The 16,402-nt window shown below is 46.2% G+C and overlaps 1 protein-coding gene across 1 annotated transcript in view; it reads right to left on the reverse strand.

Annotated features, from left to right (window-relative positions):
* lrig1 (leucine-rich repeats and immunoglobulin-like domains 1) overlaps positions 1-16,402 on the reverse strand; it is a 37,869-nt gene that overhangs the window by 19,787 nt on the left and 1,680 nt on the right. The window contains exons 2-3 of the mRNA XM_030374020.1: positions 6,014-6,085; positions 4,918-4,992 (exon numbers count right to left, since the gene is read on the reverse strand). Coding sequence (XP_030229880.1) covers positions 4,918-4,992; positions 6,014-6,085 — 147 coding nt within the window. The remainder of the gene's footprint in view (positions 1-4,917; positions 4,993-6,013; positions 6,086-16,402) is intronic.

The raw sequence follows: 16,402 nt of genomic DNA on the forward strand, positions 1-16,402 counted from the left end.
GTGGACGCCTGAAACCGACTGAAACCGCAAACCATGACGTCATCGCCCCACCCCTCGACCTCCTAGCCAATGGCTCTTAAGCCCGCAGAGTCTCAGAAATCACAACAAAAAAGATGATTGTGGACTACAAGCTTGTAATCGTTCTGCAGCATATCATGTCCCTTGTTGGGTTGCTAAGCCATTATTTATTGAGAATCTAGTTCGCCATCGTAGAAGAGCTGTTTGTTTGTGTTGTTAGTGCTTCGGGGGGCAGCCTTTATGCGCATGCTCGCCTCTTCTTCTTCTGGATTTGTGTACCAGAAGCAGCGCCCCTTATGGGCCTGGAATGTTTACTACAGCGTTTCTACAGATCTATCCGGTTTCGCTTGGCTTCGTCTTTACGGAGATACTTCGAAACCGGATAGATCGAAACCGTAACGGTTTCGCCCGTTTCGGCTTCGTGTGGACGGGGCCTCAATGTTGGGGAATTGCAGATAACACAAAGATTTGGAATCGATCGTAGTCTAATGTCCAATAAATGATGTGGGAACCTTTAGCACTGAGATCACACTAGTGGTGAGTGTAGTGCTGTTGTAGTGACAGCTGGCTGCTCATTGTCTCGACCCAATGAAACGGAGCTAACCAAACATGGCACAATGGTCGCTTTTAGGGTGTGATTCAGTGCCGGAAAACTTTCTCCCATGTGGTTAGGTGGAATTCATCTGTAAACATTACACCAAATATAGACGCCTTTTAATAAGACAAAGCTAGGTACTTCTAATTATTGAATGTTGAAAATCTTGAAGGCTTCCAAGATCTCCGCTCTAGTGTCCCTGTACGGGGCCCGGAGTTGGATGCAAGATCAATCTGTCCCTGGTTCTGAGACAATTGCACTTTGCTCCTCTGACTGATATACTGTATAGGAAAGAACACATGCTTGAGAAGAAAGAAGGAAAAGGAAGAGTGAAACAAAGAAAAGAAAGAAAGAATGAAAGGAAAGAAAGAAAGAAGGAGAAATGAATCCAAATCACGTCTCTCTGTTTACCTTGGAGACGGAGAGGATGGTGCAAGGAGAGGAGTACACAGCCAACTATGGAGACACGCACACACAATGTGTCCTCGTTTTGGAGCGCACACAAGCTCCATCGAAGTTTTATATTAAAAATGTTTGACCAAATACGTTATTTGCCTTAACCTTGGCAAAGGCCCAAAGGTGCCTAACAAAACCAAGAAAAACAAAAAGAACACTGAGGTTCAAGCATGACGCAGCATTTATGAAAACTTTCCATGGAGGGTTTGGATGCTGGTCAGATTGTGTGCATCTGTCTGCATGTCTGTGTGTCTATTCGTGCAAGCAGGTGTTCTACCAGTCAAACTCCATCAAAACAAGGTCAGTCATCATTCCTTTCCAGCCCTCTCACACACACACACAAACACACACACACACACACACACACACGCACACATTTACTTAGTGCCAGGGAGGAGGGGTAAATCTACAGTGGCCCACCTGTATAAACAGCACCGGAAATAGTTAAAGATGAATTGGAGACAAACAAAGGAAAGGGACCTTCGTTCAAAGGGGGAGACAGAGAAGGACAGAGGGACTGAGAGAGAAAGAGAGAGAGAGAGAGATGGGGTCAACAGCTGGTGACCTTTGGTGGGAAAAACAGATCTATTTCAAACTGGTGGCCCCTCTCTCACTCTCCTCTCTTTCTTTTTCTGTTTCTCAGTCCACACGGGCCAAATTCCTTCTTCACTTCCTCCATAGTCATCTCTCTCTCTATCTCTCTCTCTCCCACACTCTGAGTGCAGCTGTGGAAGAGCAACAAAGTGTGCGAGAGAGAGGGAGGAGAGAGAGAGAAAAAGTCCCAAGCGAACATACGCTCTCACAGACACAACAGTTGTGTTTATCAAAACAGTGATTATCACACGTCCAGCGATAGCTCAGCTCAACAGAGTTCTGTGATGGCTGAAAGCGCTGTTCACCATAAAACCCCATGTAGATCCTTATCAAAAGAGGGCATTGGTCCTCCTGACACCTCTTTTGAAGGCACATTAGCGCTGTACAGTATTGCGTCTGTTCGGATTGGTTTTCGTGTGCTCGTTTAGAGGAGGGGGCAATGGACTCTTTCTTTGAATCTCAACACGGGGACAATAGCAGAATTATGTCACAGATCTGATCCGCCCGCAGGCCATATGATTGTATCTTGAGTGCCGGGGACGGCTTTCTCTTGAATGTCCTCTTGGCCCATCAGTGCACAAAGACCCACTTTGTGCTGCTCCGCTGTCACTTTGAAGCGGGTGATTAAAAAAAAAAAAACTTGCTTTGCGATTTCTCTTTTCCTTTTTCGCTTTTTGTAGCCCTCCTGCTGGGCAGAGCATTCTGGGAGCCTGTGGGACACCAGGCTGGGCTGGCCAAGAGCATTATGGGGCTGTGGGAGCTTGGCATACAGTCCCATGTCTGCCCGGTTTGTTTTGAAGCGAAAAGCTGTCAAGTCCTGGGGGCTGTGTTTTTGTTTTTGCGAACGCGTGAAGTCCCCGCTAAGGAGTTCCAGCCATGCCTCCTTCTGGCTCGTCCCTCTGATTGAGAAATGAGCAAATTTGTCCGCGGAACATGGATGGGAAATCACAGGCGACGAAGTGGACTGCGTAGAGATTAATGCTGTAAGTGGCTTATCTCTGCCCCATGAACTCCAACAGAACGAGGGGCGAGAGATCAGATGGATAAGGAGTGAGAGGGAGAGAAAATAAAGAATTAACAGGGAGAGGGAAGAGAGCGAGAGACGACAAATGCGAGGGGAGAGGGATAGAGATGACGATCAGAAAAAAAGAAAGCGAGAGAGAACAGAAACAAAGGAAGAGTGAGTGAGAGACGAGTTGTCGAGCAACTGGTTCAGATCAAAATGAGCAACGCTCCAAAGTGGAGGCTCCCACAGCAACAGCTTCTCCTCCGTGTCGTTGTGGGAAGGGCGTGTGTGCGTGAGGAGGACATTATTCATCCTGTGTGTCACTCGCAGTCAGTCCCGTCCATCTGAATGATGAGCTCGGATATGTGGGCGACTTAAGTACAGAGACACTATCGGACCGCCACGTCTGAAGGGCTCTCTGTCTGTCCCAAGGACTGAGTCCAAGGTTACAGATCTTCTCACCCTGCGAGTGTCTGTGTGTGTGCGTGTGTGTCAGTGCATGTGTTTCTCTGTGGATCTCTGCATGTGCGTGCCTGCGTTCTTCCTTCAAACCACTTGTCACGCACAAACCCGCAGTCGGACGGCATTCCAGCCGATCCTCAACCACAGCAAAGGAATTTGGTCTGCGACGCACTGCCATCCACGTTCTGTGCGGCTGCGTACGCCAAGGCACATTCAACACACACGCGCACACACACACACACACACACACACACACACACAGGGAAGAGGTGAGTCTGGAGTGTGCACACAACCCTACACATCAGATCTCTCCTTCTCCCATCTTTCTCTCCCTCTCTATCTCGCTCGCCGTCTCTCTCCCCCATATCCTGCCTTCACCACATCCTCCTCCTCCTCCTTCACAGCCACGCCTCTTTGTCCAACAGTCATGATGATGTCACGCTGACCCAGCCGCTACTCCCTTACCGTCCCCCCCCCAACACATACACACACACACACACACATGCATAGACTCACTCCCCCCCACACACACATGCTCCCTGTCACCCATTTTACAGTAAGCATTCTGATTGACAGCTGCAGCTGCAAGAGCTCCGATGGGCCTTCAGCTGTGCGGCTTCGTAAAGCTATGACCAACACCCCCTCCCCCACGTACGCACTCCCACTCAAACATGCGCACACAAACACACACACACACACACACACACACACACACACACACACCTTCTCACTGCAGGCTTTCCCATAGCAACAGGCTATAAGTCAGGCAAAAAAAGACCACCGCCGCCACCCCTGCCCAACCACCAATCCCTTGCCTTGTAGAAAAAGACCAAGAGGAGAGGAATGGTGCAGGTAAAGGACAACTCCTGCAGAATAAACTTAACAGTGTATGTATTTTAATAAACACTACAAAAGCTAGCATGGAAACTGAGTGTTGCACAACGCTACCTTGTGAATCATGGGCGATGTCTGGACGACTTCTGAGAAGGCAGATGACACAGAGACGGCCTCGGGGCTAACCAGCGGCATAGCGGTCGACAGCTGGGCGTTTTACTAGCAGGGTAAGGGTGAGCGCGCTAGCGAGGTGTAAAAGGAAATACACAGACTGCCTGGGTGGAATGGCTAGCGCTATTATAGCTATGGGGTCTTTGCCTTGTTGTTTTCTGGTTAAATGGGAAGCTAGAGCGAGAGAGAGAGAGAGAGAGCCGTTGGAGGCTGATAAGCAAAACATGCCAAGCGAGGTCTATTCCTTGGCAGTGCGTCAGTGATGACATTAACTTTCAAATCAGATTATCCATTTTGTTATCATCTAAATCAAATTTAACAAAAGAAAATGATATCTTCTACGTTATCCTCAAGAGGAATCAGACAAACATTTTTGACAAATTGTTTGACACACAAACACATATGTGCTGCTTTGCCTCTCCCCAAATAGGGCAGTAAATCTCTCAGCAGGAGGCCAGTAAGGGCCAACAGAAAAGGGTTTTACAAGGAGGACGCAACAGCAATGGCCGCGCGTCATGGGAACCGAGTCAGACGGGAACAGTCGAACCCGTACATGACTGGTCAGTTGCTTGACCACACACTCATGGCTGCCAACGCTTCGGCTGGCATTAGTGCCAGCAAGGCCCATGAGGAACGGGAGGGGAGACTTTTGTGTTTCATCCACGGCCTCCTCAAACTGTCACAAAGATCGCTCCACAGAAGATGATTTATGGTCTGTTCCGAATGGGGTCATCAAACATGTGACGACAATTGCAGGAAATGTAAGTGGGACAGTACTCACAGGTAGAGCAATGCAATCGTGGAGGCCGCCTGTCCCAACTCTGGTATGGAGGTCAGTTCATTGTGGTCCAGACGCCTGGAAATAAACACAAAAAAATGGAGTGTAAGACAACTACACAATTATTAATACAAAAGCATCTACCTAAAAGGAATTCTACCATAACAGGATATGCAGTAGATCCCTAAAAACGTCATTGTATTTTTCATAAATAAATAAAAATCCAGACATAAATCACGAGAGACTAAAACCCTGATCTATCCACAATAGCATTTCAAAATAAGGATAATCTCTTCCTGGTACAACTGTGACCAATCAAAACGTTCCATGACTGGTTGTGCAGAGCGACTGACAAGTCTTCCCCTTTCCAGAAAAACCTTAAATAACATGAACGTGAAACAGATGTCTCTGCCACATATGTCACTGTGTCTGGTCCTGCCTGCCATGGATGTCACCAGAGTGTGTCACTGCTGATCCAGCGTGTGTGTGTGTGCGTGTGCTTCTATGTGTGTGTCCCACATGCCTCCGCTGAGCGACACAGAACCAGACCCTCTCCTCGTGGTATTAAATATTTACAAGGCCAGCGTTGGCCACGGTGTCGGGTGATGGGGAGAGACTTTATATAGAAAAACCACCACTTTATTCTCAATTGGCCGTTGTGCCTGCCTGGCGATACACGCCTGGATGCTGCCTGGATATGCATCAGCAATACTAGGTGTTAAATCCCCTCCCCCCCCTATCGTGGTTAAATTACCTGGAAATCACACTTGCTTGGTGAGGGAAATAGTATTTTTTGATTAACATGTGAAAAGACACACAAACACACATATTTATACACACACACTGCACTAAACATAGTCTGCCACGATCTCAAAGTGAAAAGCTAGCCCTTTGTGATCGACTTGACGAGCACCAACGGGTTTGTCATGTCAGCCGATCGATAGCGCAGCCAACACAAAGGCGCTCATTTAAGAGTTAAAACGTAGCCAACACACAAATCAACCCCCCCTCCTGGAAGGAAACGACCCCCTGATACACATCACGGGAGGTGTCTGGGGGTGTTTTCCATGTTAATGACAGGTTCTGTTGAATGACTTACAGTTCTCGCAGGTTGGGAAGGTTGGCCAAGGCTTCGTAATTTATGCTGGTGAGCTTGTTGTGTCCAAGATTTCTAAAAAAGAAAAAAGGAAAAAGCAATGAACATCCAACGAACAGTTATTACTATGTACGCGAAAGTGGTAGATAGGCCATTCATAGTTCAAAACTGAAACAATGGTGTTAGATTAAAAACAGGTAACAAAGGAACATCGACTGTTGCCCAACTGGATTAAATTTGTTCAATTGGAGGAATACCCCCCCCCCCCCTTCCTCCCTCTCTCTGCTGGTTCCTCAGGAGGTTGTGTGTTTGAGAACACAGGAGTTCCTCTGCTCAGCAGCCCAGATCAATACTATTGATACAGCGGGTGTGTGTGTGTGTGTGTGTGTGTGTGTGTGTGTGTGTGTGTGTGTGTGTGTGTGTGTGTGTGTGTGTGTGTGTGTGTGTGTGTGTGTGTGTGTGTGTGTGTGTCCCTGCTGGCTCACTTCCCTAACAGCCCACAGCCATTCATCTGCACGGCGCTCAATTTGCACTTAAGGCCAACAGCATATTTAATAGCTGGCACTTTACCTGGACAGCGGCTTATTAGAGAGTGATTTGTCAACTGGTATAGCGTTACCACCGCCGCCCAGAGACAGAGGGAGACGGAACAAACGAAAGGTAGTGTAGATCTGTGTGGATGTGATACACCTGGATTTCAGATAATAATTCCCACACTATATGAAACTAATTTCCCTCTCATGCAAACCCAGTGCCAGCTCTCACTCACAAAATCACCCCCATACACACACACATCCTTAGTTCAGTAAGGCGGCTGCAGGTCATTATTTTGGTATTTGGGTGTGTGTGTGTGTGTGTGTGTGTGTGTGTGTGTGTGTGTGTGTGTGTGTGTGTTTAAGACCCGAGGTAAACAATGCAAGCCCACTGTCCCTCTGTCCCCACTCGCGTCAGACCTGAGAGAGAAGGCCTGGGATTGTTTCACGGGGCTGCAAAGAAACCCCCGGTTGTTCATCCACTAGTGTACGTCCCGGACATGTACCTGACGCTCAACATTCCACCAGGTCCCACTATGGCCTCAAAAGACAACTGCAGGGCAGTTTGGGAGGGGGGCTGTCTGGAGAGGCATGGGTGAGGTATTGTTGGCACTCTTTCAGTACTGGTTAGTGTGCCCGAAAAGGATTCCAGAAGCCTTATTTAGTATGTTGTGAAACATATTGTGCCATAACATGTATCTGCAGCTTATTCTGTATAAACGGATAAACAAATTCAGTTTTCTGCAAAGATTCCACTGCTTGAGCAGCACAAACATGTTTATTTGCACGAGATTCATTTCAATCTCAGCCCAATGTTTGCCCCCCCCCCACTGTTACAGTGGCTTTCCCTTTCCGCTCTCCCTGTGTATGATGACCACTCATCCAGACTCCCTTGTTCAACCTGGTGTGTGTGACAGGATAATAGCAGAGCATGTGCCTGCCCTCCAGGCAAAGACCTGACAGGGAGGTGTGTGTGACATCATGATCATTCACTGCTGCACCTCCCACCATTGTGCCGCAGATCACTAAATCGTCGTCCGCTGCAATAGGAGGCAATTAACTTGTTATGCTGGAGCTAAGTGAAAAATCACAGGGTTTTCCTGTGGAACGCCTGCCCAAGGGGGGGAGGAGGGCAGGGAGGAGGAGGTGAGTACGCTGCCCTCACCACAACCATAGAGAGAGTGAGCACCGTCATCTGGTAAAACACTCAACAGTGTGTTTTCAACATAACAGGCATAGAATACCCCCTCCCCACCAAACACACACAAAGGCAAACAAGAATCCTACACCAGCCGCAGCCGCAAGACAGCAAGTCTGCTGGATTTCAGTACTGTAGCTTGTTATGCCATAAGGATAGGGCAACAACAGCAACATATGCTTACTTATTTAAGTAAAAAAAATATATATATATCATCATACAAATAGGGTTCAAAGTGAAAGGACAGGTATCTACGTCATTGGCATCATAAATGGATTTATTCGTCGATCCGTCTTCCAGGTTACCATAGTGTTAGCAGCCTGCCTCAGCAAGCAAAGTGCAAGGAAATGCTGTATTTGCATGTCAAAGGACAACAAGATAGGAACTACGGAGATGTGAGAGCCTTAAAATAGATGAATGAAATTATTTAAATAGAAAGAGAGAAGGGGACACAAAACAACAAAAGACATTGTGGTAATCCCAGTTCCTGGTGCTGAAGGTCAAACTAAACGGATCTTGTACATGGCGTGCGTGTGTGCGTGATCGTGTGAGATTGTGTGAAGTCCAACCAGTAACATCACACAAGAGGGGTGAGGCACGCAGCGATCACTCAACTATTCGTCTTACCGCCTCACTCACCCAGAGTAATCTTTGTGCCGATCAGATAGGCAGGAAGATAAGGGTCACACCATTTTAACACCTTCTGTAAGGCATGGAGATAACGCCCGTTTCCTTCTCATTCCTCTCTGGCTTGAGCTTGCAGTGGGGGTGGGGAGGGTGGGGGGGGGGGGGTGCCGCACCAATACTAACTGTGTCTAATGCCTTTCAGACGACCCCTGAACTTGCTATTTTACAAGCATTCACCCCAATAGGATTGTGTTTAAACAGCACAAGAAAAGCTGGCTGTAATAGGCCATCCTTGATTGCAACTTATTTAAATATACAAACACACAGATTTAGCCAAAAAAATAAAAAATAACAGCCCATCTCCTTAAACTTATTTTTTATAAGACCTAAACCATCAGGAGACCAAGCGGTGATGAACTATAGCAAAATAAAACAATGCATGGAGTGTTGCAAAGAGTGCTTTCCATGGCACGGTACAATTAGAAGCTGTTAGTTAGCTGTTTAACAAGTCTGGGCTATTTATCCAAATGGGCATGGCTGTTTGACATTAGTCAGGTGAAATCTACGCCCCTAATCCCCACCCAAACCCAGTGCTAGATTTGAGAAGTGTTAGAAGGATAAGAGATGTTAAATTTCGTAAACTGCATCCTTGGCTGAGTAGTTTGTTACTAAATGGTTTTACCAGCACATATAGTATAGTAGACATTTTAGCCCAAATGTGCCAGAACAGAAGCAGAGTTGGTATTGGTCCAGGGATGTACTCTCTACAAAGTACACTGCAAAGTACACTAACTCAAACATGATAATCTACTCGCAGATGCTAACATTTCACCAATGTTTTACTTCTCCGTTCTCCCAGCTATCTGATAGCCATTGGTGACCACAGAAGTCAGGGTGACCTCTACTCCCTCAGCACTGTAGGGAGGCGTCGGTTTGGAGGGCAGCTGAAATCAGGGTGGGGGTGGTGGTGGTAATGGGGGGTAGGGAGAAGGAAGGTAAGGAAGTGCCCCACACTTTCAACCCTGAACCCATTTAACAATGCCTAGCTCCCCAACCCCCTCCCCCAAGGCCCGTCATTAACACATCAAATCTGGTTTGAGATTAAGGACAGAGAGGAGGAACTCTGCATTTAAAATGCATTCGACAAAGAGGAACCAAACCTCATCTCAACCAGGCCAATGACACCGTGTTAAATCCTCCATTCTTTTGATTTGCCATCTGAGTCTGCGATTGCTGGGGGAAATGTAAAGCATTGGTTGCTTCTTAGAGAAGACACCTCACAGAAAATGGGGTCAGCCAGCAGTGAGTGTACCAAAGTTTCGACCACCTGTTGCCCCACCGAGCACCAGAAAACCATTCAGCGAGCCGGCCGAACGGCCAGGTCAAACGACAACTGCCTGGGTCAGCAGAGCGGGTGGTAGAGGTCACCTGAAACAACACTAATCTAGAACGTTCCCCCGGATGGTAGACAAGGCCCTAAAAAGAACAAGGATAAACCAACCAAGTTCCCCTCAGCGAGTTAAATATAATGAAAACTAACCTACGCTATGGCACAATTAAAACCGCTGCAGAAACCACAGACACAAAGCCCATGCCTTCCCATAATACCCATCACATTAAGGCTGTGTGAACTTTGCTCACTGCAAGCAGGAGGTGATCAGTTATGACCTGGTCGGCGGCCGAAGGCTCTTTAATGTCCTCCATTTCGAAGTCATAAACTAGTGCAATGATAACCTGTATATGAGACAGATAATACACCCACGCACACACACATACTTCCTGCCATAAAATGGCACTTTATGGCCAGGTCGAAGAACAGTGATGGTGTACACAAAGCTAACACCAGCTCGAGGCCACCCTCCTTTTGTTTGTTTTTTACAAGCTCACCAACAGAGGCATGAGAAGGAAGAGCCGTGTCTAATCTTGAACTAACAAGACGCTAGAGGTCTGAGCTGCTACAAAAACCCACTGAAACTGCGTTGATGATACATTGGATGCGTCAATGATAAAGTGGATGACATGTGGAGGTTCTGTCAGAGAATAGCTCCGGAGAAGCCGAGCACAACTCGGTGGAGCGATTGGGGGGTTCGATGTCGGTTCCAATCAGGTCAGCACATTCACCCCCCCCCCCCCCCCCCCCTTGATCCCCACACCCTGTCCATATGCTTAACCTGCAACTGAGATTCCAGGCAACAAATAAGAAGATCCTTACGGCACTTTGGAGATCAGAAAGGTTTCGGCACAGTGCTCTGTCTCCCTCTCTGAAGTTTCCCCGACGCTGCAGACAAGGCGAGCGGGCTGGCAGGCGAGAGGCCCACATCTTGCAGCCATGTGGTCCGCTGCTAGCACTCTGTGGGCTGCCGGGGGACGGCCATTCCAAACAAACAGTGGAGGAGCTGGGAAGGAGAGTCCAGGCGAGCCCCAGGCCCCGAGCGTGAACCCCACAACCAGGACTGAGGACGCCATGGCCAGACACAGGCGCACATGGTTCACAGCAACACAACTCTTGGGGAGGGTGTTGTTTATGCGTGTGCACGCGTGCCGTCTGCAGACATGCATGCACACACACACACACACACACCAAACTTCAGCCCCATGGGGGCAGGGTTTTTAAGCATGGGAGCCTACTAATGTGTTTCAGACGCCACCAGACGACCTGATTAGTAGCAACAGAAGGAAATGAGTGTACTTAATTCAACCGGAGGGCTAATGTAAATTCGGCATTAAGTGGAGCTGTTGTTCAACGCCTACCTGACTGCAAACCTTGCATTCTCTACTTCAAAAGAGAGGAAAGCCAATGATCGTGATAGTATCAGTTTTCCCGCCTTTGTTCCTGTTTATTATGCAAGCAGACAGAACGCTGTGCTAATTTCAGCACAGCCAATACAAAGTGAAACAGGAGACAATTCGGCGCATGTCATGATTTGCAATCAGGTTAGAGGAGCCAAGATAGTCCTATACCTTCGGACAATGAAGGATAATTTTGGTTTGAAATTTTTTTGGCGTGTGGTATGTTATCACTCAGAACCTTGGCTTCTCTCTCACCAGATTGCCTGCATTACAAAACGGGTGGGTGGGGGAGAGGGGGTTCTCCACTCGGCATTCGCAGTCTTGCGTACGCTCTTTCCAGCTCACGCTTCCCCCCCCCCCCCCCCCATTCTCCAACAGCTTCTCCAGATTTCCAAACTCTTACCAGATGTAGAGAATTCACAGATGATTCATCGATCAAACCCACTTTGTAGACACCGACTCCGCAGGGAGAGGGAGCAGGGGGGGGATAAGTTGGCGCCCCAAAGTGTCTTAACAAAAAGGCTGTCTATTCTGCTGACTGGATTCTATTCTGCTGACTGGATTCCTGTGGGATGACTTGTGGCAGCAGCTGTTTGATTGTCATGGAAGCCAGTGCAGGACCATAAGCTCAGCCCATAACTTCATGTTAGTGTCGGCCTTTTGTCTGTCCTTACGAAAGTTGGAGTCTGACCTGGGCTTCTCCTTTGCCAGTTCTTCTCGTCGTCCAGTAATCAAAATAAGCCCTCCCATTTACAGGGGAGACGCGTAGCCCATGTTTTTCCTGAAGGAGTATCTTTAATAGTGTAATAGCATACATTTATTAGTCATTCGTTATCCGATTACAATTTTGTTATCGCTATTGTGACTATGATGTAGATGTAGAAAAAGACCCCCCTCATGACTAACCTAGTCATGTGACCCAACCCCCCCCCCACACACACACACACCACAGTAAAGCTTCTCTTCCCAGCAGTATGCCCATTTTAAAATGGCGAGGGTCGGGAGGAGGGGGAAGCAGCGGGCCCCAGTCCAACTGTGTTTTGTTTTGGATCGGATCCCTTGCTCGTTTATTTGCCAGGTTCCTACAAAAGGAGATTTAAGTTTACCGTTACCTAATGGCTTGAGTGAAGGACAGCTCTGTTCTTCTAGACTAAAGAGCCAACAACAGCCCCGATAAGGGCAAAGAAAAAGTTAACAGCGCAACCATAACATCATCTTAAACCCCATTGGGAACCATCGGGACGGCCCTTTTCAGAAATACTGCCAGAGAACAGCGCAGTCACAAGGCTACAAACGCTTGGACAATAAACAAACTCAACGTAATCACTCCCCCGACCACAAGATTACAAGGCTGCGTAGCGAGAAATGCCCCAGAAACCACAAGGGCTCCAGAGTACCGCTGCTAAGAGCTGCTGCTGCTGCCGGAGCAACAACGCTGCTGAATTTTTCAAATTTCTGCCTTGGTGGAGACTCAAAGAAGAAACTGGAATCAGTCCTGTTCTCGCCTCACATCTGAACCCAGCATACAGGCATAGCACAGGCTCAAGTGTCTGATGAATAGCCAACGTGAATGTATACAAAGGCTTAGGCTAAAAGGTAAACACTGATGACAATGTCCTTCTCGGCACATGTTTTGGCTATTAAAAAAGAGAAAATTAACATAGAGAGAAGAATTGTAAAAGGTTTAGAAAGAGCAAACCCTTCTCTTGTATTGAATTAGTAGTTCTACCAAGACCTGACTGTCAAGCGGACCGTTTATAGGGAAATCCTTGCCGCTGGGGGAGATGGCTTTAACTGAGGCTGATGCCAGCAGCAGCACCAGACCATGACATTGACAAAACCCTTCCCATCAGCCCCCACCATCACCACAAAGACCAGGTGATCTGAAACCCCACCCTGGTTGTGCCAAACCCCTAACCGGTCAAGCCACCAGACCCTGACAGGAAACCACCAAAACAAACCCACTTCCTGAGGGCAGAAGCCCAAATCCACTGGATATGGGTTATGTTTACTAATACAGAAGCTTTTCCTGACATTTATCACAGTCAAAGTGATGAATGAATTGTTGGGGCCAACCGCCATTGTTGGGTTCAAGTCCTTTAGGTGACTACTCAGGCAAAACAGGGAATGGAAAGGGATAAGTTAAGATCAGTCTGCCCTTTGATGGGTGACACAAAACAATGTATAATTTGAAGGGAACTTATTTGAAAATAAAAGTGGAAAGAACAGTATAATACCTCAGATGGTAAAACAGTAGTAGTGGTTTACAAGTGGACAATAGGCTTTGCTTTATCTCCATACGAACATTGTAATCACTGCACGCATTAGTCATGCTTTCATGTCTTTGCAAAATCCCATTAACAAGATGGCACAGCAGGAAGAAAACCACTATTTAAACACATTACTTGCCCTGCAAATAAGATAAGGTACCACTACTGAAAGTCAATATGTGATTGAATGCAGGCAAGCTTTTTAAATGTATTAAAGCTATTCATGATTTATAACAATGGTAATGAACACCTTGTGTTAGCTTCTCACAGTATTATTAAAATACTGTGAGAACCTAATGTTTATCAGTAATATATATGTTGGACAGCACTCACTTGATGGCTTGGAAAAAGGTGAAGAGAGGGCTTAGGCTACATTTTACCTTTCATGTGAAGTTTAAAATGTTATAACCCTTATAATAAAACCTCCTTACCAGCAATTCTTCAGAGTTGAAGGGTTTTAAATGTAAAGACATTTTTTATTGAGATTGTAGGGTTCCGATCAACAGTAAACGTTGACAAATTTTTGTTAAATTAAGTATTTATATAAAATGTAGGGGTTCAAATGATACACAGTTGCTGAACTCTAAGACTGTGGTTGTCTTTGTACTGTTCATATGTCCAGGGTGAGTACATTGAGGTCAAGTAAGATACATTTTTAACATTCAAAAGGAGAGTGGACTGTTGGAGTGGATATGCACACAGCTTGTTATTGTTGACACCTAGCAGTAAACGATCAACCGCTTCTTCCACTCTGAGCTAAACAAACCGGCAACAGACTCTAACAAACTCAAACTAACTCATCGACAAAGTCAGTGACGCTGTGGGGTTGGAGCTTGACTCTCTGGTGGCGGTGTCAGAGAGAAGGATGAATTCCGAGTTAGGGTTAGTATCATCTTGGACGGCGCCAACCTACTCCTTGAATTGATGGTCAAGCAAAGGAGTACATTCAGTGCAAGACTCCATAAGACACCGAGCACAATAGGAAGTCATCCCTGCCAGTGACAATCAAACCTTTCAACTCGTCCCTCAAGAGTTTCAGACACTCCGAGTCAATAGACTGGCCTGTCTTATTTCACCCGTCTGCAGCTATTACCCCATACATGTATCAATAAATAACAATTGATATGGTCAACTTAACCTTACAATAATTTTCTGCAATAATTCCCAGAAGATTTGTTACTTATTTTAACACACACACACACACACACACACACACACACACACACACACACACACACACACACACACACACACACACACACACACACACACACACACACACACACACACACACACACACACTGACCCAATTTCCCCCCGGGATCAATAAATTATTTCTGAAGTATTCTGAAAAAAGGACAATAGACAAAACTATTTCCAGCCGTCCTGGTTTCTGCTCTGTGTTTTTTTTATTTTTATCAATGCTCTCCCATCCTGGGACCGTTGGTTTGGACAGGTTCCTGGAGTAAAAATAAACCTATCACGAGCTGTGAAGTAAGTGGCCTAAATTGTCTGTCCTAGTCAAGCTAACCCATCTCTCATTTGACGAGTGTGCTGCCCGATTTGGTACAGCACAGCAATCTAGTATTGGCATGACACAACACGTTTTGCTACATGGGAAATTAATTATGAAAAGCAGTTCAAAGAAGTATTCACTCTGTTTTGTCATATCTAGCAGACTTGAAACTTTACAAACTCTACTTCATTGTACATAACTTGCTCAAGGCCCTTGTAATGGGGACACATTCAGAAACTACTGAAATACTTCACTATCTCGCAATCGTACTGAGCTGGCACTTTTAAAACCAAAAAGTCAAGGGCTTTCTCTCTCTCTATCATCTCTCTACTAACCTGCAAACACAAAAGGGCACTATCTCAAGTGGTGTGGGAACCTGCAACCTAGGTGTTTGGAAAAGATAATTCTAAAGCAATAGAGCAATTCCCTTTGACAACAATAAGATTGCGGGTTTTTAAATCTTGACCGATAAGGTTGCTTAAAACAATAAGGTTTGCTCGCACGCAGACTTGGAGCCCCTTAGGATCACTAATGTGCTCGCACATGCGGGCACAAATCACATATACACCGGCACAAATCACATACACACCCGGTTGAAACTCAGTTCTCTGATATGTGATATCAGACACTTGTCTGCCGCCTGGGAAGACCGAAGAATTGGTGCGTTATAGTGGCTACACTCAAAATGGGCCAAATGATACTTTTGTTTAATAGGGCAACTTGGACAAAACCACTGTGTGTGTTTTTACATGTCATTTTAGAAGATGCATGCCTTATTTCCCAGGGGAACATTAACTGACTACCATGGGAACCTAGGAGCCAAGCGAATCCTGAAGTATATATTTCTCATGGAAAGCAATGCGATATTCACACTCACACACGTCATCTATAGAAATTGTGTAGCCTCATATGTGAAAATGACCCCTGCTATAAAAGCACAATTGTCCCAAAGGATTCATGAGCCATACCAACCGCTGAATTAGATAACAGGGGGAAATGCTGCGCTATCTCTAAGAAAACTGTCATTCAGCCAGAGGGCCATCTGATTTCATGAGAGATCCGTGAAATGGCTCCTTAACTGGTTAATTCCCTACAGGAACCTGAAGGCTGAGGTTTAACTGTGGTCTAGTCTGGCCCAAGGACCCCCTTCTTAAATTTACAAGAAAATCTTATTTGTGACCTTATCAAAATCAAGCATTAAGACAAACTCCTACTCATAAATCGAACTCATGTAGATGGCATTCAACAGCTAGAAACTTTTACTTTCAAAGAGTTAACATTTTTTTATAATGTTACATTTTGTCATCTGCAAAGCTAGAGAAAAATATCAGAAGTCTTTGTGATGCCTGCAGGCCTACGATTTCTGCAAGATCCAAGAGAGCTTATTACACATAACAAAGTTTAAATAGACCACAAATTCTTATCACTATGGTATTTAGGGGAAAAGAGACACCAATG

Source organism: Gadus morhua, chromosome 13 (assembly GCF_902167405.1).
Source record: "Gadus morhua chromosome 13, gadMor3.0, whole genome shotgun sequence".
Taxonomy (NCBI): Eukaryota; Metazoa; Chordata; class Actinopteri; order Gadiformes; family Gadidae; genus Gadus; species Gadus morhua.